This window comes from Opisthocomus hoazin, chromosome 16 (genome assembly GCF_030867145.1).
Source record: "Opisthocomus hoazin isolate bOpiHoa1 chromosome 16, bOpiHoa1.hap1, whole genome shotgun sequence".
Lineage (NCBI taxonomy): Eukaryota > Metazoa > Chordata > Aves > Opisthocomiformes > Opisthocomidae > Opisthocomus > Opisthocomus hoazin.
The window spans coordinates 15,315,377-15,340,982 of record NC_134429.1 but is presented as its reverse complement, the minus strand read 5'-3'; the positions used below and the strand labels follow the sequence as shown (position 1 = coordinate 15,340,982).

The following is a 25,606-nucleotide window of genomic DNA, read 5'->3' as shown; positions in this document are numbered from 1 at the left end:
ACCTAGATTTGGACCATATGTCAGCCTAGCTCTAACGCCTTCTATAAGCCCTTGCAGACATCCCCACGCGATGCTGCATTTCAAAAGCCAAGGGCTTGAAGCTTATTTACGTTCAACCTCAAGAAAATTTGTTAGGGCAAAGTCTGAATCAATGTTTTACACCAAAGCCTGCCATGACTAAATACACAGGGAAAAATAACTTCCCACAGAGGCACAGCTCTGTTTACACAGAAAGTGGGAAGCCTTTTCCAGCAGCACTCACTCACATCCTGTGGAAGTGCCTGGAATCAGCAGCGGGCGAACCAGGCTGCGCCGAAACCCAACGCCTCTTTGAAGCCCTGAAAACAGACCTTTACAACTCAGCCGTGTGCTGGGAACGCATGGAGAACAGAGCATCCCCACCCTCCCACTCCAAAGCCATAGCTGGTGTCACTCCTGTTAAATGTGACAATTATGTACATGAAGTTTCCCCAAGATTAAGGACAGGACAGCCGAACACATCCCCGCTCTCCCTGGGAACAAACAACCCCCTCCAGAAGGTGTCCGACGCAGCAGCCAGCAATACCCGTGGCTTGAGATCCCCGAGTCAAAGGTAACAGACGTTCAACAGCGGCAATAAACCATCCCGATCTTTATACTGACCACAGGCAGGACAAGAACGTTTGTTCTGCAGGCGAGAGTTCTTCTAGGGCTTCTCCAACAGCCAAACACAGAGAAAATTCGAGTCCCAGAGACTAAACGCTGTAGTAAACTCAAATTAAAATTTGAAATTACACATGCTGCCTTTAAAAGTCCACGAGAGCAAACCAGCGCAATGATAAAACCGTACGGTGCCTTTCAAACCCAACTGCTTCACTTGCCACGGTGCAAAAAATGCTGCTTGGGCGGAGTCTCCCATCAGTTAAACTACCAGGTAACACAGCAGGAAAAACACGCACAAACATCTTCGCTATGCGAAAACAACCACTGGATGCGATTCTGCTTCTGCTAGAAGCATGCAGGTACAGCAGCCCTGGCGAACAGGACTGAACCCGCTGCAGTAACAACCGTAATTCCTCCCTCTGCAAGAGAGGCATCACCCAGCCCTAGAAACAGCCCATGCTCCTGCTCTCTTCCCTCCCAATTCCGACACCAGGGAAAGAGCGACCCCAGGCCAACCTGAGGGACACAACCTCAGGGAAAGCCACCGGTATTCGGCCTTTCTCTGGCACCAGTGTAAGGAAAAGGAAGGAGAGATGGTGGTGGGAACACACAGGGCTATGGAAATGAGGAAATAACAGCACGTCCCTCAACTTTTCAATTAACATCCAGCTCAGAGGTTTGGCTCTCCAGAAGGGCCAAGCCCAGGCTGTGACCGCTGCGTTGCGATATAAAATGGTTCGTTAGGACACTGCAGCATCACCACCAGCTCGGGGCTTCACGAGGCCGCCTGTGAGGCAGCGGATCGATTCAGCCTTTGGGCTGCTGCGCCACAGCAGGAGGTGGCTCCTTCGCCCTTGAAGGGCAGGGTGGGTAGACATCGTTACACCCAGGTTACAAATTTAGGTCAGCAGCATCTCAAATGTAATTCATTTTTAATTCACGGCTCCTTTAGCAAAGTGGAAGACTTCCAGGTGGTGAACTGCAGCATGAGCCAGTCTGCCAGTGAGAATTAAAGCCATTTTAATACAAACGATATCCCTGGTGATCAATCAGGTTATCTTACAGACAGAACATGGTCCCCACGTAACGAACTGATTCACCGTACTGCAGACAAGCATTTCAGTTTGCATGACTTCTCTTTTGTTCTTCCTCTGAGCATTAATTACAGTTTAGGTTATTAAGAGTGAGATATCAAGGCTCTGCTCCAGCTCTCGTGGCTCCTAAGAAGTGCCCTGCCTAATCTGAAAACCCGAACAGGCTTGAAGTGAGACACTTCACACCGGAGAGGTTTGAGCAGCATCTTGCATGAGATAATCCTCCCGAGTGAGACCACGCAGCGAGACGAGCCCCTGCAGTGCCTGCTCAGCCCAGCCCCATCGTGACAAAAAATATTAATAAATGAAGCCGTTGTCAAACCACCAACGAGACATCAGCAAAGACAACGGGGAGTAACACCCCAAACCCTGCTGGGCTAATAAATACCAAGCTTGCCATCACTACCGATTTAACACAACGCTTTCAGGACCAAAACAAATATATACAGAATCACAGAATGGTATATATATACAGAACCACACACATACGGTGAGCAGCACGCAAGGCACGAACGTGGATGCGAGTCGAGACGTGGATTCACACGGAGATATTTGGAAAATAACCGGAACCTCACCTTTGTTTTTACACGTAAGACGTGAGCCTTCAGGGCACCCACAGCATCGCCCCCCCGCACTGCCAGCGTGCACCTCAGAGCTGCCTAATACTAACTGTGATTTTTGGGGGAAAAACTGGGGGTTTTTTTGGGTGTGGGGGGCAGGTTTTGCCCGCCCCTGGCGCTGAGGAAGACCCCGGGGCTGCCTTCACCTTGCTCCCCCCGGGGCTGCCGCTGCCCTCGGCGGGCAGGGGAGGGGCCTCTCCCCTCACAGGGACGAGAAGCCTTCGGGGGGGAGGGGGGGGTACAAGACCCCGAGGGGCTCTGCCCTCAAAGGAGACCCCCCCAAAACAGAAGTGAGGAGGGAAAAGAGGGGCTCAACGCCCCCCTCTAGCCCCCAAACACGGGGTCCCCTCCAGGGGAGGCCCGTCCCGCCCTGAGGGGCCTGGCGGGCCGGGCCCGCCGCCGCCGCCCCGCTCCCCAGGGAAGGGGCGCTGCCCGCCCGCCGCTCCCGTCCCTCCCCGCCCCGGGGAGCCGCAACCGCGGGGCCGCTCACCTGCCGCCGGCCACCGCCCGCCGCGGCCGGGCCCCTCAGGGCTGCGGGCGCCGGGGCCGCCGCGTCCCCCGGGTGACGGCTCGCACCGGCGCCGCCATCTTCCCTTCCCTCCCCGCCGCCGCCGCCACTCGCGGCCACGGCGGAGAGCGGACTGCGCAGGCGCCGGTCGGCCCCGCGTCACATGATCGCGGGGGGGGGCGGCCGGGCGGAAGTGGGGTCACGTGACGGCGGGCGCCATGATGGGGAGGTCAGCTCCCTCCCCCGCCGTAGCACTGGCCTTTCCCTGGCCGAGCGGCGGCCGCCATGTTTGGAGGGTCCCGCCAGGCCACGCGCGCCGCCCCGCCGCCATGTTGGAAGAGGCTTGGGCGGGCGAGGCCGCCATATTGGGGAGGTCGGCTCTGAGGGGAAGGTGGCAGGGCGGCTCCCTCTCCTCCCCGGCCGCCTCTCAAGGCCTCGGCCGCCGCCCTTCTCCTCACGCCTCGCCTTTCCCTGGGCTCCTGTCCTCAGCCACCCCCCCGGGGAGGCTCGGCTGGGGCCCGCGGACCCTCCATGCCCGCAGGGTCGGGGCCTCCCTCGCTGCCCCGCCAAGCCCCTGCCTCTCCCCCGAGGCCTGGCCACCTCCTGAGGCAGGGGCCGAGGCGGGGGTGGCCGGGCAGGGAGGGGAGAGGGGAGCCATCCCTGAAGGACAGCGGGCGCCTGTTTCGCCGCGGCGGTGAGGAAGGGAGGGAGGCCTCGGTGCTGCTGGAGCCCTTCCCTGTGGGGTACGTACGTCTGGGAAGGCGGGTTCTGTGTTTTGGCGTGGCGTCGTGCTGCCGAATGGCGGGGGGATGTTATTCCTCCGGGGAAGGAGCACGAAGACACCGCCATCCTCTCTGTCTTCCGCAGACCTGCGTCGACCACAGCGGTCACTGCTCAGCATCCCAGATGCGTGCCCTGCTGGACTGGGTGCCTTGCGGAGGGCTGGGATTGTCTGAAAGGAGACGTGGAATTTGTCCACAAGCACGTAAGTAACCCAGCGTTCACCCGGGTGTACGCGTGCGAACATTTAAGATCACATTCCCAAGAAATCTGCGATGCTCCCGCACAGTTTTGTGGGACGGTTGGTTTTGAACAGGGGGGACAGGAGTGGGATTTCTTCCAGCATGGGCAAAACAGGCAGGACAGAGAGAGACATCCAGGAATAACGCCGCTGGGAGGCTGAATATCCTACGGATTGAGCCAACAATGCCGGGCACTGCCTGCTTGAAAACACAGTTCCTGTTTCCTTCTGGAAAAAAAAACCCTGCAGCGTGGGTAGGAAGAGCTGGAGGCTGCTGTACCCTTTATTCCTATGAGCCCTGCACCACTCCAGGGAGAGGACAACCCATCTCCTGCCCCTCTGGGCTGCCAAAAAAGTTGAAATCTGAGGATATAAATCCCCCCCCCCCGAGTGCCGTGCGCGCTGCAAAAGCCTGCTAGGGGCTCTGCTTTCGATCAACAGCCCCCTGATAACTGTAAATGTAACAAATGTAACATGTAGGGGATGTTATCACTTCAGGTGGTCAGAAACAAGTCTTGGTACTTTGTGAATAATTCGGATGGTTGCAAGACAAGGGACTCCTGAATAATCCCTTTAGGCGCCTGGGCCTTGGGAGAACAGGTATGCAAACTACAGAGATAAGGAGGCTGCAGGATAATCTGAAGACCCCTGCCGAGAGATGCCAAACAAACATGTGCGATGGACATTACCATATATTAATGAATTCTCGGAAAAGCCATTACTATGATAAACATTTCTTGGAAATGTAATGAATATGTATGTTAACATAGCATAAATACCTAGTAACTGTGTCTCTTCGGTGCACGCGTTTGGAGGAGAGATCCCCCGTGTGCCCGGCGCCGCGATAAAGAATACCTGCTTAATAGTCTGCCGACTATTGAGTCTTCAATTCCGGCTTTTCACGGCATCACCCCCAAAGCTCAGCTGCGAGGGTGCCCGGCGGCTCCCTGCCCAGATTTTGGGCTGGGCGGAGGAGGGGGAGGCTGGGGGCTGCACAGGGTTGCAACCGCAGCGTTCGTGGCAGGATTTTTTTTTTTAGCTGGAGTATTTTTATTTATTTATTTCTTTTTAAGAAGCCGGTCGCCATCTGCCGGCAAGCTGCAGCTCTCAGGTTGGGTGTTTGGGGGAAAATTTGAGGATTTAAGGGCAGTTTCTATAACTCCTGTCCAAAGGTTTGATTTTATTTTTTTTTTTTTAGGATGCTGGAAGGGGCATTTTAATGTTACAGCGAGCAAAATGCAGTGCAGCCCTCAGCCCAGATAGCTTTGTGCCACTCAAAGTAACACATTGGTATGGTGAATATCCTGGCTACATACGAGATAAACCTAATAAATTAGTTTTGTTTTTGGGAAATGTAGCTGTTTTTCAAGGCCGGAGCTGAAGCGGGCCCTCCTGCCCTGCAGGAGGTTGACGAGAAGCTGAGGGCTTGGAGAGATCCGAAGCGGGGTGATGGAAGGACGCGTGGACACCTTTATGTCTACAGGAGGGATGCCGTGGCGGGCGGGCTAGTGGACAAGATTTGCTGAAAAATAGGGAAATAGGGTGGCTGCTTTGCTCAATAACCCCTAAATTAAGGGAAAAAAAAAATGCCCCCCGCCGCCAGGCTGTGGGAGTGCGGAACCGTGCGTGCTGCTGGCGCCTTCCACGCGCCGCCCAGCAAAGCGCTGGCTCCCTGGGGGGGGGGGGGGGGCGAGTGTGCAAGGCTGAGTGTGCAAGTGTCACACACGCGTGTGCCCCCACCCCGTCCCTGCGGGCGGTCCTCCCGCCCGCCAGGGGGCGCGGCCCTCCCCCTCCGCACGTGGCCGCCCGCCGCGCCCCCCACGGCTCATGCGCTCCCCTTGCGCTCCGCCCTCTTGGCTGCGGTGCGCAGGCGCGCCGGGCGCAGGCCGGTAGGCGGTGGCGGCGCAGGTGCGCGCATGCGTGAGGCGCGAGCTGGCGGCGGCGGCGGAGGGGAATTAAAATGGAAGATGAGGAGGTCGCCGAGAGCTGGGAGGAGGCGGCCGACAGCGGGGTGAGGGCGGCTGCTCGGGGCGGCACGGGCGGGCTGGGGCGGTGAGGAGACAGGGGAAGGCGGCGGCGGCGCTTGAGGAGGCGGCGGGGCGCGGCCGGTGAGGCGGCGGGCCCGGAGCGCCTGCTAGGCCTCTTAAAGGGACCGCTGCCTCGTTCGGCGCGTGGGGGCTGCAGCCGGGCCCCAGCCCCTCCTGCTCGTCTCCTCTCCATCTCCCGGTGCCGGGGCTGCCGCCGGGAGATGCTCTCTGCCCGTCCTTCTGCCTCGGTTTTCTACTCGGTCTCCAACCCCCCCGCTTTCCCCGGTCTTGTGGGGCTGCAGGCAGGGCGGCAGCGGCTGGTCAGCGCGGGTCGTAGCTGAGCCCGAAACAAAGCTCCTGTTGGCGGGGGGCGTGCAGTGGGTGCTGGGGGGGATGGCGGGTACCTCGCTCCTTCTGCTGAGGAGCTCTGACAAAATATGTCTCCCTGGCATCACGTTAGCTCCCGCAGGGCCTCTGGGGAGAGGCGGCTGGGCTGCATCTCGCAGGGTGTAGTGGGGGAGCTGGGGCTTCACATGAGAAGCCTTTTCTCCCCCTTGCTCGAGAGGACCGTGCTTCCTCATTAGGACAAAACGTGAGGAGGCTTAGCGTGGCCTAGCGCAGCTTCCAGTGTTGTAGCTGAAGTTTTCATCTGCTTTTAATAGCCAGCTCAGTAGCTGAGGTTTTCATCATGTCTCTCACGCTGAGAGACTCCGAAGCACTTACGTGTGTTGCGCTTGCTAAATAAAATCGTTATTTTAGCAGGAGCGTGGGTGGGTGATCTGCGGGGTATTCACAACAGCACGACGAGAGAAAGGAAACCGTCTCTGCCAGGCAAACTCCTGTTTTAATAAATTCAATGGGCTCGTTAACGATCGGAGGGCAGAAGGGCTTTGTAACAATGACTTGGTGAGAAGACTGAATTTGATTCTGGTCGGGCGATTGGGTTACGGCTGGCCAGAAAGAGGGTAGCAACATAGAGCCTGTAACTCAATGCCCTCGCCAAGCAGCGTGAGAGATGCCAGAGGCAGCCTGGCAGCGCAAGCGAAGCGCTCAGCCTCTCCTCTTGCCAATGCTGTGAGACTGCAGTCATAGGAAGCCTCGCGCCGGGCGGCGGAGTTAATTCCAGCGCTCATTAAACCGTTCCATGAAGGGACATAGCTTGTGTCTCGGGAGCTGATGATAGCTGTGGCCTTGAGTAATGGTTTAAAATTGTAGGGCTGCTCAAAGCCCAGCCATTGGTTGTCTTTCCTCTTTGTCCTTTCAGCTTCTACCATTTAGATGTTCTTTTAAAGCTCTTAGGAGGAAAAATCACCTGTCCTTTCTCACGTCCTTTTGCACTCCAGACTGCTGAGAATTTATGTTCATAGACTCAGTGGTGCTTGTGCTGCGGAGCAGAGAGATTTCTTGAGGAGCCGCCGCCACGCTTGCAGCTGCTTTTGCAGTTGTCGGGGCTTTGGATGTCTGCGAAAGCAGTTGGAGCAAGGGGAAAAATGAGCTGTCTGCGGCAGGAGCTCTTCTTACGTAAGAGAAGAGACGGGAGCTGCCTTCTGGCATCTGTCGTGATTTAGAAAGGTCATTCTCAAACCCTGCCTGGCAGGAAGGAGACCCTCTGCTGCTGCTGGTGGCCGCAGGAAGCAAAAAGCTGAGCAGCATGGAGCAGAGGAGAGCCCAGCCTTGTTTTTCATGGACCAAATGGATGCTGGCGTGGTCAGGGCCTGCAGGCTGTTTGTGCTGCCACAGAAATCACAGCTACCGGAGGTAGGCAGGTTGAGACGAGAGGAAGAGAGGGCAGGAAGAGGCTCTGCTGTAGAGCAGACAGCGTGACTGACTCGCTTGTTAGCAGTTGAAAGAGATTTTGGGTGCACCTGCTGCTCTCTGTGCCTGAAATCCTGCTGCGGTCTGGAAGCTGCCCAAGTGAGATGGGTCTTCTGCTGAAAGTGCAAGAGGAAAAATGATGTGCAGGAAAGGTGTGTGAGCTGGCCTGGTCCTGTCATCACAGGGTTGGTTGTTTGTGGGTTTTTTTGCGTAAGGGATTTTGTTTATTTTCTTCTTCCACTTTTGTCTTGTTTGGTGTGGGTCTGAGGTGGGACAAGATGGATCCCAGTGTAAAGGCACAAGGCGTGGTAGTAATGGTCAGTACTTGAGAGGAATATGCAATAAGACATGAGACAACAAGGAGCAGCTGTAAATACATGCTCTTCTCCTAATACTTTACCCAGCTGAGAACCCGAGTTGTTATTTTTTTTTTAGACTCTTCAGCACATCTCTGAGGAAACAGAGTTGTAGCAGGAGATCTATGATAGGCTTCTGAGATACATTGCGTGCTGCTCGGTGTGTAGTTTCTTAACATTCCACCCAGAGGGTGTTTGGTAGGACAGAAAAGACATCGAAGTTTCAGTGCTGGTCCTTTGCTCTGTGTGCAGTTTTTGGTGTTGGGCTGCAGACTTCTACTCTGGATCTTAAAGGTGGTGGTTCTCAGCAAGAGGCGGTTCCGGGCTAAGCAGAGATGCCGTGGCCTCCAAGTTATAATGTCACCTCATTTATCTCTTGCAGATCTGCCTTCCAAACCAGGCAGCACTAATATCTCAGTAGGTGGAGGGAAAACCCCCCCAAAACCTGACACAGACCTTCCGCGTCGGTTTGGTCAGTCGAGTAGCTGCAAAACAGATCCTTGAGCGTGGGTTGGTTTTTTTTTTTTAATTTTGGTCTTTAACGTGGGTTCTGTTTGTCTTTTAGTCTTCTGTGTCCTCAGAATTACCCAGTACTTGCCAGAAGAAGGAGCAACTCCTTGGGTATGTGCCACCCCTCCTAGTGACCGTATGCCAAGCAGAGGCCCTCTGCTCCGGCAGCTTCACCTACCCCAGGAGTCCCACAGGCACAGCGGTGTTAATGCTGGTGCAGCAGAACTCTATGGGGCTTCTGGGATCTGTGATATCTAATTGCTGCCTAATTAGCTACTTGAAAGGTCTGTGAAATGGGGAGGGTTTTGCTTGTCTGTGAGTTACAGATGGATAACCAGCGTGTGAATAACAAATGAGTTGTCTAAGTTACGAGTAAGGATTGAAGCGCCAGGCTTTGAAGGCCCAGTCTGTGTTAGTAAACAGTGCTATGACTTAATGCATGGCTCATTTCTCTATTGTGTGGCCGAGCTGGCTTTAGGGAAGAAGGAAATGGCAAGTGAGAAGTCTATTTGTGGCACCCGAGTCTATTGACCTGGTTAAACTAATAATTAAATGTGAGGTGGGAAGCTGCGCTCGAAACTGGAGTGGAAGCCCAGTGTCCAGGGTCACAGGTAATTCACAGCCCTGAACTGGCACTCTTCAGCTGGGTTGATTGCTTATTCCTTTGCTAACTAGAGTTTGAGTGTCTATTAATTAGTAACTGATTTCAAGTCAGAATCTGTGTAGATAAAACATTAGTCTGGCAACCCCAAAGAGTTTAAAAAAGATAAAGTGATCTCCTTGTGTGTCTTTTCCCCACTTCAGTTTGCTGACGGGCAGTTTGCAGGGCAGTTAGCTCCCAGCTGCTGCCTACAACCTCCCCGCTGGTGCTTAGAACTTACCCTGCCACAGTCCAGAGTCTAGGTTCCTTGGTGATCGGCGAAGCAAGGCGCAGGCTAACCACCAGAAAGAGAAAAGCCCCCTGGATCATCTGGTAACCGACCGCTTGGGGAGGATGTGAGCAGCCGAACGTGGGTGACTGAACTTTGTCCCTCGTGTAGGGACAGGGATTGTCACCCACTTGTGTTGCGGCACTTGGTGAGGACCATTCACTTGAGGTTTGCAAAAAAATCTCATTTCTGTTGTCTCTAAATTGGTTGACATGTGAGTGGCAGAGGGCTGCCTGCCTGGGGTTTCACCCTCCAGCAAAGGCAGCGCATTCGCTGGTGGCAAAGGGCCGGCTGGAGGTTTTTGGCTGGTATTGCTTTGAGTTGCTAAATATGATCGAAGTACAGAGAAGTCAAAAGGGAACTATTTCGGAGTGTAATACTGTGACCTCCGGTCCGCTAACTGCGAGTGCGATCAGAGGACGAGTTAGCAGGGTTTTAGCACGAAGGAACTGTACCCTGGAGGAAACCTGTGAGGATGACGGCTGATTTTTGGTGTCAGGGCTGTGAGGGTGGGGTTTGACTTCACAGACCAAAATGATTCTTGTAAAACTTTTACTGAATATTTGCTTTAGGTGCTTGTAATCAGTCAAAAAAAATCTTGAAACGGGGAAATCACAGAATCACAGAATCACAGAATAGTAGGGGTTGGAAGGGACCTCTGTGGGTCATCTAGTCCAACCCCCCTGCCAAAGCAGGGTCACCTACAGTATGAAAGTTTCTTTTCCTGCGGCGCAGCGTTGCTTAGGCAGTGGTAGTTTATTTGATGAGAAAAGGGATGCTTGTAGGTTGGGAACAAACAGGCACCTTAGTACCGTGAAGTGAGCGTTGGTTTTGGGATATGTCTTGCGTGGCCCTGTCTGTTCCATACCTGCTCTCGCAGACCTTGATGAGCAGCTGGATGTGCTGATTGACCCCGCGCAGGGCCCTGGGTGCAGAAGGCAGAGGTGATCCTCTGGATTAAGGGATGTACTGATGCCTTTGCGCAACAACATGGAAATTAGAGGGCTTTTACTAGGTTTTAACTTCTGGTTTTTTTTCTAGATTGATAAAGACTGTAAATATATCCCCGATCTGGATCTCTGAGGGGTGTCTGTGCAGCCTGCCTGCTGCAGGAGGTGTGAAGGGTGGGGAGGGAGAAGGAGCTGCAGCCTTCCCAAATGCTCTCCCCGGCTCCATAACACGTCTGTGCTGGGAATACCATGTGGCGCCTGCCAGGCTTGTTCCCAAAAATACTCTCGTGTCTGGTTTCTCAATATCCGAGCTGCTGTGAAGAGTTATCTACCTATGGAAGATGTAAACACCGGCACAGCGTAAAAGCATTTGCGGCTTTCTTGGGTACGGTCCACTGCCAGGGTTTAATGTAAGCAGGGTAACTTGGAGAAGTAATTAATGGAGCAGTCTGATTCCCAATAGCCTCAGGAGCTGGAATGTTCCAGTAATTAATAGAAGATTAATTTATCTTCAGAGGAAAGAGATAGGTAGCTAGTGAAGGAGGCAGCTTGGAGATATCTTAGGATTTACCTACTTCTGCTTACTCTTGATGGTGTTTTCGGTGAAGCAGTGAGTCAGATATCTGCAGCACCCGTGAACAGCTTTGGCAACCTCAGATGTTAAAACCTGGTGGTTTTTTTTCTTCCCTAAAGAAGACAACATTAACCAGGCCTTGAAGTTTATCTCCTGTCCTTCAGAAAATGCCAGAGTGTCTGATGGTGCTTTTAATAAGCAGACAGGGCTTTGTTTTTAGCGCTGGCGTGGGAGGATGCAACTCTAGCCTAAATTCCCTCTTTCTGGGTTTGATCTCGCACATTATTTGAGTGAGTGGGGGTAGAATGTTGTGTTCGGGAGTAATCTCCAGTAAATACATCAAACAGTGTAGTTAATGCTTTTCTAGAGCTGCGTATTTGAAATGTTATCAGATATCTAGAAGAGCACAGCCTCTTTTATCAGTGACTATTGTGTGCTCTGGCAGGAGGACTGGTAGGTCTCTTCTCTCGATTTCTGCAAAGCAACCAAATTTTGGAGGTAGAGAAGGAAAATATCCTTCCTTCGAATATTCAGTTGTGATTATCCACTAAACTTGAAATAAAAAATAGCCAGCAGTTTTCTTGTTATTCCTTTCCCCCCATATCAGCAGAGCTTGGAGCTGTTGTTGTTTAGTCTATTTAGAGAGTCTTTTCTGGCAGCGATGGGGAGGATCATTCTTTATGGGAAGGGTAATTCTTTATACGTGCCCGACGCATTACAGTTACTCCAGCAAAGTTCTTTAGATGGCAGCTCGGGCTGACTTGGGTCTCTCTCTCTGCTTTGCAATGTGCTGGAGAACTGACCTTGCCTGGGGATATGCCAAGACCCCGTGTGAAACTGTGATCCGTAGGAGCTGACCTCCGTCGGAGCATCCCCTCCCGAAGGGCTTGTTTCTGGGGTGTCGGTGGGGGGGGACATCAGTCTCCAACTCCCCAGTAACATAGCAAAATTATCAGCTGTATTGGTGGGGTTCCTGTTTAGGATGACAGAGCACAGGAGTGTCGGATCTAAGCAGCAGGTTTGTGTCTCGGGGTCGAACTGCTTTCCGAGAGGCATTTTACTGATCCTTCCACGCATTGCTGTTTTTTCAGGGTTGAAGGGTAGGAAGGATGGCAGTGATGGGGCTGGAGTTCAGTTTCCATTGCGTCCTCATCTACAAACGCAGCTTAAATGTCAAAGAACAGTGTCGTCTTAGTGCTGTTTGTTTGGATCCTTTTTAGTATCTAGACATAATAGCACTAAAAATATTTTGTTGAGATTCTTTACTAATCTTTGGGGAGATTGTTTTTAACAGGGGTGTAAATGAGGCTTAGGTTTTGGTTATATACAGAAGTTTATTTGGGAAATGAAAACTAGGAGAGCCTCCTAAGAAGATTAAAAACTGTTTTTTGTATGGTGTGACCTGCCCAGCTACTGGGTACGTGCAGTGCGGTGTCCTTGAATGCCAAGTCTCGTTGCGTCTCCTGTGAGCTCGTGCCTTTGGGTTGTTGTAGTGCTTCTGGCGCTTGCCCTGTAAGTCAGGTCCTAATTTTATCTCGTTACCCGCACGGCTCAGCGACAGTGTGACATAGCAGTGGAAAGGGAATGACGTCAGCAGACAGACTGACTGGTGGAAAGCAGCAGCAGGGATTTTTTTTTTTTTTTTTTTTGTGAAGAATAAGCCATGTCAAGGTGTTTCTACTTCTCGAGCTTGTAAATTTGTGCAGCGTGATCCCTGTCATGAACTGCTCGCTGTGTGAGGCTGCTGACGTCTTGGGTTGTTTTTGCAGGGTGATTAAAGGCTGCCCATTGGAACTGGCAGTGCTCTCCACGTTCGAATGCCTCCATACCTACAACTCCAGACATAGTATTAAACACCAAGGGTTTGCAGTGCTGTGACTTTTTGCGGAGAAAAGATGGGGTCAATCCCTGCATTTAAAAAAAACACAACAAGTTCTAACAGATCAAGAGGTGTGTGTGAGGTGGGGAGCTGCGTTCACAGAGGAAGACTTTTTGTACCCAAGAGTTCAGTGAATGTCTGGAGGGAGCTGGAATCCCTTCAGCAGCGCCAGGAATTACAAGGATCATGTAGGTCTAGCAGTTGTTTGGATGGGGTGAGAGTGATACGTGTATATTTGGTGGGAATGAATGGTTTATATTATTCTGCCAGGATTTGTACGTGTGGAGGAAGGCTCTTGCTTTGCAGAGTACACAGTGGTTGTAACAGCCACTGAGGTTATAACTTAGAGGATATTTTAGCTGCCTGTTACTTTGCTCCTTGGTGTGAGGAGCTCCCCAGGCACGACGCAGCGTTCGAGCCTGCATGCGGTGGCTTATGAACCAGGACGGTGTGCGTTCACTTAGTGACTGCTGGCAATTAGGGAGGGATGAGAGATGAAAATACTGATTATTTTGCAAGAAGTGATCAGCACAGGAGTAAGGAGGAGTGAAACTGAGACTGTATAGGGCTCGTTTTGGGAGGGGTGTCACGATGGCAGAGTTTGAAGGATTCCTTTCGGTAGGTTTGTGTGTGTGGAGCAAGTTAAAGAGCTGGGTTCTTTGTTTTTTTTCTGTTGGGGAAGCTGCAGGTTCTGGCGTCAGAGGATGCAGTCGGAGGAAGTCTGGCGTGTGCGAGGACGGGAAGAGCTGTCCAGCAGCCCTCAGTCAGCGTGACAGTTGCATTAATCAGAGTGTTTTTCAGATGCTGAGGTCGAACTGACGCTTTTCAATTACAGGATCTCGTAGTCCGATGTATGGACCGCGACTTTAGCCCCAGGACTGACCTGCAAAGCCACCAGGAATGTAGAAACGTGGCTTTTGTCAAAGCCATCTCTCCTCTGCCAGGAAGGAGAGAGGGGAGAGCAGAACGGAGCCTTCCTCATGGCTGCCATGTGGCTCGTCATATTTTTGTGCCTCGCGGTCCTTGCGCTTGTCTGCCCTAGCTGGGTGGTTCAGCGCTGTGGTTCTGACTCGCAGCTGGCTCTGTAGTTGCTGCGTGGCGCCGAGCACTAAGTGGAATGAGTTGAGGTGCTCTTGAGCGTGCTTTCCCCTCCTCCGACCCGTCTTTCTGTCCTCCCTCACCCCCACGCAATCAAGTATTTAATAAGGAATATTTAAGGAAGCTTCCTTCCAGTCCACTGCTTCTAGGAGGCCTTGGGGAGGGGTGGTTAACTATTTGAGTTCAAAAAAGTGTTTTAAAGACTCTTCTGTATCCGGATAGAACCTCTTCTGGCGCGGTGCGGGCAGAGGAGCTAACCCCTTCCCCTGAACTGGACTTTCATTGTTTGCCACCAGCCGCTCTACGTCTCCATCCTTGCTGGGATATCCGTTTCCCAGCTGCCTGTTCCCAGACAGCCCTTCTTCTGTCTTTGCCGGCAGCTGATGCACACTTTCTCCGTCCTCCTGAGCAGCATAGGGATTGGATTTTCCTCCCAGTCCTCTTTAAGAAAGCTGCAGGTGTGTTTGCCCTCAGTGGGGGGCTCTCGCTGTGACCTGGCCTTCAGCTCAATGCCACGTCAAGCTTCTGGCTGGTTTTGTCCTTACAAATCACCCATCGCCTCCCAGTACAGAGTTTGGTAGAAAATTCAACCTCCCACCAGCCGATAACCATCCCAAAATGGATTATAACTATTTCCTTCTAGATCGAGGCTACCATGGGCTGTTGGCCTGTGTAGCTGCATGACCGAGAGCAAACACTGTGGTTTGGCATCTTGTAGTGACTTGTGCTCATTCCGTGCTTACTGGGGCACTGGGGAATTGCCGTGCAAACCAGTTTCTTTACTGAGTTGCGCCTGCTGTGGTTTTTGACAGCAGGGTAGGCTCTGCCGGCAGCAAGCTCTCAGCATAGTTAGACAAACCAACCTGAAAAGTAGAGCAGCTGCGTCCTGCCAGAAGCGTGGAATTTCCTTCAGTATTGCCAGTTATCAGCTGGTGAAACTAGGACAGTCTCAGGTAGTGGGGTTGTTTTTTTCTTCTTCATTGACAATTAAATGAAACGCATCGCTGTTTCGGAGGCTCTTTTAATGGCATCAGCAGCCGTGAGAATCTAAAGATACCAGCAAGGTTGGGAAAGGTTGGCTAAAGAGAGATTGGGATTGAAAGCTGGCTTTCTTTTTTCTGCTTGACAAGGTTTCTCCGCATAATTGCTGCGATTGCAAGACGTAAACACCTTTGCTAAGGTAGATGCAAGCTTTGGACTGAAGTTGACATGCTTAAAGCCACGCTCTGTTGACACTCAAGGGTGATTAATCCAGCTTTCTGCCAGTTGATGACTCGGCAGCTATGTTGCAAAGGGAAGGAGAAGCGCAATAAGGCTCTGCTCTGGCGAGTCCTTGGGTGCATGTCGGGCAGGGCAGGGACTTTTTTGTGAAGGAGGGTTATTGCAGCAAGCAGCAGGAATGCGAACCTGCCGGCTAGTCCGCCGAATGGCTGCAGGCTCTGGGGCTGAGCTGCCCCACTGAAATCAAGCCTGTGGAGTGATGCAGATCGTCCCGGCCGGCGGCTGCTGCTGCTTCTCGGCTCAAGAGGTTTGGTACTGGTTCCTGCTCAGATCTGGGAATACCTTGCTGTGTATTCCCGTGGCTCTTTACCCTGGATGGAGTTTTCTTGCCGGATGAAGTCCTTAAAATGAAAGATGAGCGCCTCGCAGCTGCCCTCTTACCATGATATGCAAAATATGCAGCCTGCTGTAGGTGTAGTAGTGGCTACAGTGGAGTGTATGTGATGGCTTTTCTGTTCTCTGCCTCTTGATTTGCAAGTCATCCTCAGAGGGAGGTGCACGCTCTCTCTGCCCCCTTTGTAGGATCGCTGTATGGAAGAGTGAAATTTAATGACTGCGTAGACAGGCTCGAACTCCAATCTCCCAGACAAGCCTTCAGGTTTTTGTTCTCTCGCCTTCCTTTCTAGGAAATAGACAGACGGTTGGAAAAGAAGCTGAAGATCACACAGAAGGAAAGGTAACGGTGCTGCACAGTTCGGTAAAACTTACTTTCCTGCGGTGCTGTAGGACGTGTGAAGGCCTGGGGAGTGGGAGCAGTGGGGAAGCAGCTTCAAGCCGAGCAGAGCGCGTTGGGCTTGAGTTCAGAAATAGGGACTCTCTGTAATCATGCCACTAGATGGCCCTTTCGATTCGTAGCAGGGTAGCGGAAAGCTTTTTGAGAGTGGTTTTATTTCAGAGCCGGGTCTTCCAGACTGGATGTAGCTACGGCTATGGGGAAGCCATGTAAGAAAAAGGCACTCAAAGGAAGAAATGGGTGAGTCAGGTAATCCCAACTCATGGCCCTAAATTGGCTTGCCGTGTCTTGCGTCAGTGAGACTTTCTTTTCCTGCTTACTTCGGGTTGGGGCGGGGGGGTGTGTGGTGTTGTCCTCTAGCAGAAATATTTCTGATCAGTTCTGATAAGTCTGTTGTTGTTGTTGTTATTTTTTCCCCTTTGATTCTTAGAAGGGACCATGAAAGCATTGAAATGGTGAGGCGGGGGCTGGGGCTGGCTCTGAGAAGTGAAATGGCAGGGTTGGAGCGAAGGGCCGGGTGTCCTGTCAAGAGCAGCCCTAAAAGTACTTGCAGGGAATGGAATCCAGGTGCTCGTACCGATATCTTGGAGTAGAAGTGCTAAAAGCTTTGCCCAGCGTTTGCTTCCCTTTGCTTTGGTTGAGTTTAAAGATGTTGAACGCAGCAGGGACTGGTTTGCTGTCCCTTACTGAGCTAATCTCCTGCAAACCCGCCTGCCACTCTAGTTTAGGGTTACAAATATAATGAGGTCTTTAATTATTACAGGCTGCCTCTTAATCATGGGAGTGACATCTGACTGGGAGGAATTCACACGCAGAGCGAAAAACACACTGGCTGTAGAAAACAAATACCAACGCAATGTTTTTTCTTTTAAACAGTAGAAAATCAAAATCTCCTCCCAAAGTGCCGATCGTGATTCAGGACGACAGCCTTCCTGCGGGTCCTCCCCCGCAGATCCGCATCCTGAAGAGGCCGACGACCAACGGCGTGCTTAGCAATCCCAACTCCGCCAGCAGACCGGCCTTCCCCGTGAAATCCTTGGCGCAGAGGGAGGCGGAATACGCGGAAGCCAGGAAACGAATACTGGGCAGCGCCAGCCCCGAAGAAGAGCAGGAGAAGCCCATTCTGGATAGGTGAGGAGACCCGTTCTGGATGGGCGAGAGCAGCCTTTCGTGCCGCGGCAGCTTTGCCTGCGCTCCTTGCCAACACCTTCCTGTCGGAAGGAGGGTGATGAGCTCCTCGAAGAGCACAGTGAGGCTGGCGAGGAGAAAGGAGTGCTTGGGTAGCAAGCAAGGCAGCGTAAATCTCAAATCTGTGGGAGTTGAAGGAAGCGCAGGTGCCTGGTAAGGCCGTAAAGGTTATCTTAGGCCCTTGGAAGAGCGTGCTGGGGGTGTGGAGAGGAGCATGGGCAAGCAGAGTTATCCTGGCAGGGCGTACCCTTGTCTTTCCTGAGGGTTTTGACTTAAGGGAGCCGCCGCGGGCAGGCGGGCGAGTGGAGCAAACACACTCGTAAATCCCTGCGGATCATTTGAAGGCGCTGCGCTCTCCCTGTAGTTGTAGCGTGGGTCTTCGCTGCTGGAGAATACGACTCCCAAATCTTTGGAAAGAAAGTTTGGTTTAGATCACATTCCCCTGTCCCAGGAAGCAACGTGTGACGATTGTCCCGTGGCAGCGACTTCCCACCTCGGTGACTTGTTGAAGGCGTACGGCGTGACACGGCCGTGTCGCCTCCGCCTCTGATCTCCTTTCTCCCTGCAGGCCACCGAGGATCTCCCAGCCGGAAGACACCAGGCAGCCCAATAATGTGATCAGGCAACCGCTGGGTCCCGATGGCTCACAAGGCTTCAAACAGCGCAGATAAACGCGGGGGGCGAGAGATGCTGCTGCGGAAGGCAGGGTCCGCCGCCACGGGTCGCACTGCCGTGACGGACAAACGGACTTGAGCAAAGGGAACTACCTGGTTTATTTGCACTGTGATTCCCCTTTGCTCTGCCCACTGTGACCTTCAACCCCACGCACTGTGACCTCCCCTCTCCACCCACTGTGACCGGCAAACCGAGAAGGGCTGTCCCCAAGTCGCTGTAAAAGGAGAGGGGAGGCTGAGGGGGGGGGGGGGGGTGTAAAGGACTCGGACGGGTGCAGGGAGCCGTGTGTGTGCCACTTGGGTTGAAGCTAGCGCCAGCAATAATGTTTGTTGTACTCATAACTTGGGATTTAAGGAGAAAAAAAGAAAAAAAAAAAATGGGAAGCCTCCCCAGACGCGCATGTTGTCCTCATCACTTTACGAGCAAGCTCTGTTTCAAAGGAGCTCTTTTTATTTTAGGTTTTTTTTCTTGTTTGTTTTCTGTGTATCAGATCAACAGAGTTCATGGGAAGGGTTTAACTGTTGGGTTTAACTGTTGGTTTTAACTGTTGGTTAGCTAAGTGTTCGAAAAGGAGTTTTCGATGAATTTCTGTGACTTTTAACGGCTCGGGTTTGACAAGCTCTTGCTTCTCGTTCTCTATTTCTGCTGCTGCCAAGCACCTGGAAGCGGGCTCCCGGATGCCCGGCCTTTCCGATCGCCCGGGGAGCCGGCGCAGCCCCACGACCTGGTTTACGTCTTGCACCTGTTAAAGCTTGGCAAGTATTTTCTGCTGGCTTTGAGGAAAAGCTTAAAATACGTTGGTGTTTTTTTTTCCTTTTTGTATTTGGGGAGAAGGGGATGTAGATGGATCCCGTGGAAATGCCTGCTGCCCGGCCGCTGTTTGTGGCAGAGAGTGCCGGGCGGCGAACAATTAGGGCTCCGCTGCGAGGAGGAGAACCAGCCGGCGCCGCTCCAGTCCATGAAATGAACGGCTGGCGAGGAGCCCTGCTCCGTACGGCCCGCGCTCGTTAGTGGCTGGCATAACGACGGGGAGCGGGGCCTCCCAAGGGTCCCAGCCCGCGTGGCTCAGCGACGGAGCGAAGGCTCCGATGGATCTCGGTCACGGTACGAGCTGCGTTTGCCTCCTGGAATCGCCAATGTGGGGAAGAAAAACCGCCTTGGATAAAGTCTGGATGATTCCCCCCTCTGTGGCAACAGCTGGCTCCCCGCGAGGCTTTGGGGAAGGGATTTTCCTCCTCCGGCTCCTGGGAAGAAGACAGGGAGGCTGGTGGCCCCCAAGAACACGGATGTTCCCCCTGGATGAAGCTGACCTACCTGAACATCGCTTAATATCGAGGGATGAGATGAACACTAAACGCTCTTCTTGGAGGGGACGGTACCTAGAAAACCAGTTCTGGTTGTTGGCGGGTTATTCTGTACGGGTGCAGCCTTCCCTGCCGCTTCGTGCTCAGTAGGTTCAAGGGTAAACGAGCAAATCTTAACTAAGCCTGCTGTCTGAAGGGGAAGCGACCGTACAGCGACACGTGTATGGAAATATGGCTTAAAAAAAAACAACAAACAAACGGTAAAATAAAACTACCTGTGTATAAAAGAATCTGCCAGAGCATTAATTAGCTGATTAAAGCTGATTAAAGCACCGAGGACGGTGGTGAGGTGGGGACGGGCGGGCAGATGTCCCCCGGGTATCCCCAACGGCCACTGATTTTTTTTGGGGGGGGTCCTGTATTTATATCCTCCCCCCCAGGCTGGTGGTCAGGAGTCGTCCCCGGAGGCGTGGGAGGGGAGAAGGACGTCAGCAATAACCGTAGTCACCGCGCCTTTCCTTAATTACTACTAAAAAATAGCGCTTAATGGCCAAAATGCCCCCAAATCCACCCGGTTCCTGCTGTAGCTGGCCAGTGGTGAAGTTGCTGCCTCCTCCGGCCCCGAAATCTCCGACTCCGGCACCGAAATCTCCCGGCGACCAGGATACGTCCCGCCCGCGGGCAGGGCTCAGCGGCGTTCCTGCGGGAAGCCCCTTCCTCCCAGGAAGGCGGAGGATAAACACGGTACCGCGTGTTTTCACCCTAAAACCTACGCCCGAGAGAAAACGTTTTATAAATTGTATTTTAAATAAATGTCTTTAAACTTTTAACGACTTTTTTTGTTGTTGTTGTTCCCCCCTTTCCTTTATTCCCATCTCTCGTAGGGGCTGCTGCAAGAGGGACATTTCCAGGGCAGCTTCAGCTCCCAGTGCCAGTAGATCCTTAAAAAAAATCCATCGGGAAGGTAAAATCTGGAAGCGCTGGGCTGCAATTGTGTTGGTATTTACCTAAAAAGGGGAATTTTCCCCATTTTTACCTTGCTGGGGAGATGCAGTCCGAGGAGGGTGGGAGGTGGCAGTGCTTGGTGGGAAGATGTGGTTTCCAAACCGGGCTCTGAGCTGTGACCGTGCTGCCTCTCGCAGTGGATGAGAAAAGAAGGGATTTTTATTTTATTTAATTTATTTATTTTTTTGCAATGTGCTGGTCTCCCTGCTCGGGCGTTGTGCTCGATAACCACTGGAGAAGGTGGGCAGAGGCTGTCGGGGTGCTACCAGCCGAGGCAAGAGGGGGTTAGAGTTCTGGCAGCTCCTGCGCAGGTCCTGACTGCCTTTTAATTCTTATTTTTAAGGTGAAATCAGGGAAAAATGTGACTTTTAGTGACTCGGGGTTGCGAAGCGGGGAGGAAAGGTGCTGCAGCAGCTCTGGCGCCTGGCCGTGTGCCCTGACAGGCTCCCCGCGGCCCCGTCCTGGTTCCAAGTTCCAGCACCCAACTGGGACCAGTTACCACCTGCAGGGGAGCCTCCCGCCCGCCAGGGGGCGCCGCGGCGGCGGGTGAGGCAGCCCCTCCCCTCGCTCCTCCCCTCCTCGCCCCGCCTGGGAGAAGGGGGCAGTACCACAGAGGCGGGCGCTACCATCGAGGCGGCGGGCCGGAGCGGCGGCGGGCGGAGTTCCGCCGCGATGGCGGCCATAGCGGCGGAGGAGGAGGAGTACGAGGCGGTGCTGTGCGTGAAGCCGGCCGTGCACGTCTACCGGGTACCGCCGCGGGCCTCCAACCGCGGCTACAGGTGGGGCCTGCCCCGCCTCGGGTTGCGCGGCGTCTGCCCCTCCTGTCATGGGGCTGCGTGGGGTTTGCCCCCTCCCGCACGGGAGCTGGGCCCCGCCGTGGGGCAGCGAGGCCTGCCCCTCACGGGGTGTCTCTGCCCCACGCCCCGAGTGGGGGCATCTCCATCTCCCGGGGGCTGGGGGGCTCCTCTCCCTTCGCTCTGCAGCCGGGCCTGAAGGCCGGCCTGGCAGAGCCAAGCTGTAGCGAACGCAGCTCAGCGCTTCCGAGAAGCTGCTTTCGAGCTGCGGATCCTGTGGAAGGGGAAGCGAAACCTCTTGTGCAATTCTTGGCCTGGTCCCCGCTGGGACCCAACGCCTGGTTTTGGGGCAAAACGAGAGGCCTCGTGATGAACCTGCCTCCTTCTGCCGCAAGCGCAAGCTGTCAATGAGGGGAGTCGAGCAGACGAGCTCCATGCTGTGTCAGGGTGGCATTAAAACTTGTTGGTGGCGTTGTCTGGGATGTGAGAGGCGGCTCAGACGTCGGTCGCTGTTTCCTCTTTCTCCAGAGCTGCGGAATGGCAGCTGGACCAGCCGGCGTGGAGCGGCAGGCTGCGGATCACCGCCAAGGGCAAGGTCGCTTTCATTAAGCTGGAAGACAAGACCTCGGGTAAGGAGGAGCGATGGCGGCAGCTCCACGCTGCTCCGTGGGGAGGAAGACGGCGCAGAGCTGCTACACCCTGGTGTTACCTGCTCCTGTTTCTCTTTTCCAGGAGAACTTTTTGCCCAGGCGCCGGTGGAGCAGTTCCCTGGCATCGCTGTGGAGAGCGTGACGGACTCCAGCAGATATTTCGTCATCCGGATCGAAGACGGGAACGGTGCAGCGTGATACACGGGGGACGGGTTGGGGGAATCACCTCAGAAAGTCTTCAGTGCCCTCGCTGCTCTTGTTTGCGAAGGATTCTTGCTTTCAAGGGCTAAATATTCCCTGCGTGCGGTGGCAGAGGGATGAATTCTCTCACTCTCTCACGCCAGCTGCACTCTGTCCTTCACCTTGAATAAAACCAGTTTAATCTCGCTGCTTGGCGTTAGCGTGAGGACGCCTCTGCATGCAGGACCATCACTGTGATGCCAACCTCCGCTTTGACGCCCTTGTGTTAATTTAAAAGCTGGTTTTTCTAAGCCTGCCCATGTGACCAACAAGCAGAAGATATCCCTAGTCCTGTATCTCAGTTTCCAGGCTCCCAGCTCCAGCTGGAGGAGGCAGCGGGCACGGGGCTCTCCCTCTTCCTCTGCTGCTTTGCGATTCCAGCCCTTACTCTTCCTCCTTCCCCAGGCCGCCGAGCTTTCATCGGAGTTGGCTTTGTTGACCGAGGGGATGCCTTTGACTTCAACGTGGCTCTCCAAGACCATTTCAAGTGAGTTCGTGCCTCTCCCCACTCCCTCTCGGCTTGGCTGTTTTGGCGGGTGTCCACCAGAAGCAGTGGGGCAGAGAAAGCTGCGAGCTGGAGCGGGCAAGCGTGGTGTGAGGAGGTGGAAACGCCGGTCCCTCTGCACAGCCCTTGTGCAGGCAGCTCTTCCTCTCTCAATTATTTCCCAGCGGGCTCCCGAACCGGGCTTCTCAGTCCAAAATCGGGCAGGTTCCCTGATTCCTTTTCATTTCTTCACGTGCCACCGGCGAGAGGCTGCTCCTGAGGGGCTGGAGCAGCGTCCCTGGCGGATGGTGGGGCTTTGGGGCAGGGTGGGCTGTGCTGCTGGCTGGTGGATCCGTGCGGCCTGAGCGCTCACAGCCCCCGGCAGGAATCGTTCCCTCGGCGCTGCCCGTAGCCCGTTACTCCGGCAGGGAAGGTCTCGGATCACATCCAGCGCCTCGAAAGAGCCGCTGCCAGGCTGAGGGGATGATCGTGGGCAGGATTTGTCCGGGAGAGCCTTGGGCTGGTGGTCGACTTGTCCTTTTCTGCTTGTTTAACCGCTGCAGATGGGTGAGGCAGCAGAGCGAGCTGGCCAAACAGGCCGAGAACCCCGACCTGGGACCCAAACTGGATCTGGGCTTCAAGGAGGGGCAAACCATCAAACTCAACATTGCGGTGAGGGGCTTCTCCGGCTCAGTGCCCTCCCAACCTCTCCCTTGGGTGGCAGAAGAGGAAGCGGCGGCTTCGCCCCGAAATCCCCGTATGGGAGGAAGCCCGGTGCAGAGCCCGCGGTGATAACGCTGCGTGTGCAGGGGTTGTGTTCCTGGTTACGGAACCGGGTCCGTGGGTTCCTGGTGGGGGTTTGCAGGTGAAAACCGTCTGTGGTTTGACCCCTTCTGCTGCACCAGCCGTGGGACGGCGCAGTGCAGCAGGTTTTTTTTCCCGTGGAATAAAGAAATTTGGCTTTGTGCAAGCCGTGGCTGCGAGGAATGACGCTCCAGCTCTGGATTTAAATGTGATACCACCCAAATTTCCCTCTCTTATTTCAGAACATGAAGAAAAAAGAAGGAGCAACGGGGAACTCCAGACCACGTCCTGTGGGTCCCGGGGGCCTGAGCTTGCTCCCGCCGCCTCCTGGAGGGAAATCCTCTGCTTCGGGTTGTCCTTCCGGAGAACGGCCGGCTTCGCTCGCTGCGCCCGCCCCGCTCCCGGGCACCCCCATCACAGGTCCGTGGTCACGCAGCGACGACTGTAAAGCTCTTCAGATTCGGTTTTATCCATCAAAAGTTGGGAAAACCAAGGGGGAATCTGGGAAGAAGAGTGGGAAATAACTCCTGATGGTTGTTTTCTCTCTTTCCGACTTTCCTGGCTGACGACAGACTCCCTCTTGTCCTGGCCGCAGCCCGCTGCTGCTCCCTCTGCCGCCGACGTCTGGGGAGACTTTGCCAAAGCTTCAGGGTGAGGCCGTGGGGGGTTTGTGTGCAGCGTGGGCGATCCCCAAAAAAACCCCAATCCAGACCAAATCTTGCTGGCTTTGCTGAAAACCCCTGCTGGGGTGGGAGCACCGCTCCGTCCCAGCACCCGTTTGGGATTTCAAAACGGCTCTGACAGCGTCTGTTGAGAATTCCCCGAGTTCAGCGCAAGTCCGCGGGCGCTGCCTTCCTCTTCCTCCCAGCGCCATGCCCCGTCTTCCTCGGTGATCTGTGCCGCGGGGAGAGGTTTGGGGCGAGCCCGGAGGACCCGTTCCTGGCTGTCCGGCTCCCTCCCCACGTGCCACAGCCCCTCTCAGTGTCTAAAACCTCTTTTCTCCCCTCTTTTCTCCCCAGGTCGGCTTCTAACCAGACTCAGGGGAACGCAGGCTGGGTTCAGTTCTGACCCCGGCCCCTCGGCCACTCTTTCCCACGTGGGTGCTGGGATCGCTGCGATTCCTTCGGGACCAAAGCAGGGGCTTGGGGACACCCCGCTCCTGCCCTTAAATCCCCGCCTCTGCCCTGGCATCGAAATGCTGAGAGAGCAAACGAACACGTGCCTTAAAACACTCCACACCAGCGCCCGCCGCCCTGGGGGGCTTGTATTTTCTACCTGGATCGCAGGAAACCTCTGAGGCTTCTCCTTTCTGCGAAAAAAAAGAAAAAAACAGCCGTCTGCTTCGTTACCTCTCCATAATAACGAGAGGCCGAGCGAGTGCTCTGAGCAGGATGACCCCCGCTCGCAGCGCTGCCCCAATTAAGCTAATTTTTTGCTGAAGGTTTGTGCGATAGAGCCTCCTTGGCGACTCCTCCGCTTTCTCCTTGCGTGTTTGGGCTGGATAAATCCTTCCCGGGGCCGGGAGCGTCCTCCTGGAGCCGTCTCGCCTGCGAAGGCCGGACGAACGCGCTGCCGAGACGCCGAGCGTCGCCCCAGGTTTTTTTTCCGAGCGCTTAGCTCCGTGGTGCGGGAGGTGGGGTGCCGGCCCGCTGTGTTTCCGTGCTGAAATTCCTCATTTCTGACTCGGGGAAGTTTGTTTTGCTGGTTTTTGGGGTTTTTTTTTTCCTTCTGTATTTTGAAGACAGATTTTTCCTTCTTTCCGCGGACATTTTATGAAGCCATGTGTGCGATGAAAGACAGAATGGAGTCAGTCTCTTCAGCAGAGCTGGGGTTGAGATTCCTCTTTAAACCAATAAATATTTTCTTACCTATTTATACCAAGGCCTTCCGCTGTACAAAATCCCGCTTATTTTTTTCCGTGCCTCGCATTTTTATTATTTCCATTTCCAGCTGGATGATGAGCATTTTATTTCCAGAGCTTTTACTTTGCCTGGCAGCGAGCCTGCAAACCCAGGTGAGAAATGTAACGCTTCGAAGCGAGTAATAAAATGGTTTGGATGCCAAATATGGATATATATTTTTTTTTTTACCCCCTCGGAGGGGCTGGTGAGCTTTTGTGGTTCCCCCTCCGTGCCGGTGTCGAGGAGACGGTGTCGGACAGCGAAGCACAACAGACGCCTGTTGCTTAGCAGTGGTTTTATGGTTGTGAAGGACTCCAGGAGGAGAAGGTAAGGAAAGAAATGGTGGGGGGGAAAATGAGCTTTGTTGTGTTCCTAAAGGCTGGGGGCAGACTGAGGCAGCCCCTGCTTGGCTGGAGGGACCCGAGACGCCGTAAATCCGTAATCCCATCTCCTTGCCCCGGTGTCATCTCCCCATCCCGGTTCATCCGCGGCTCTCGGGGACGGGGCAGGGCTGCGGGGTTGGG

General features: G+C 54.0%; 3 protein-coding genes across 4 annotated transcripts in view; 2 read left to right on the top strand and 1 right to left on the bottom strand.

The window, feature by feature from the left end:
- Positions 1-2,924, bottom strand: part of FBXO42 (F-box protein 42) — a 50,641-nt gene extending 47,717 nt beyond the window's left edge. Inside the window, exon 1 of one of the 2 annotated variants that reach the window (XM_075437365.1) lies at positions 2,847-2,924. The gene's annotated coding sequence lies outside the window, so the exon portion shown is untranslated. Of the gene's footprint in view, positions 1-642; positions 662-2,846 lie in introns of those variants that run through there. The other variant, XM_075437366.1, reaches the window with a different exon arrangement.
- A 327-nt stretch (positions 2,925-3,251) lies between these two features.
- On the top strand, positions 3,252-20,034 carry SZRD1 (SUZ RNA binding domain containing 1). Its single transcript, XM_075437313.1, has 6 exons — positions 3,252-3,607; positions 3,732-3,849; positions 15,931-15,980; positions 16,200-16,277; positions 16,914-17,168; positions 17,794-20,034. Exons 1-6 carry the CDS (start codon positions 3,396-3,398, stop codon positions 17,894-17,896), a joined length of 816 nt encoding a protein of 271 aa, XP_075293428.1. The 5' UTR covers positions 3,252-3,395; the 3' UTR covers positions 17,897-20,034.
- Positions 20,035-20,780: 746 nt separating this feature from the next.
- Positions 20,781-25,246, top strand: NECAP2 (NECAP endocytosis associated 2). Its single transcript, XM_075437189.1, has 8 exons — positions 20,781-20,988; positions 21,532-21,632; positions 21,736-21,840; positions 22,299-22,380; positions 22,941-23,049; positions 23,424-23,601; positions 23,754-23,832; positions 24,201-25,246. The coding sequence occupies exons 1-8, from the start codon at positions 20,882-20,884 to the stop codon at positions 24,247-24,249; spliced, it is 810 nt and encodes a 269-aa protein (XP_075293304.1). The 5' UTR covers positions 20,781-20,881; the 3' UTR covers positions 24,250-25,246.
- The last annotated feature ends 360 nt before the right edge of the window (positions 25,247-25,606 follow it).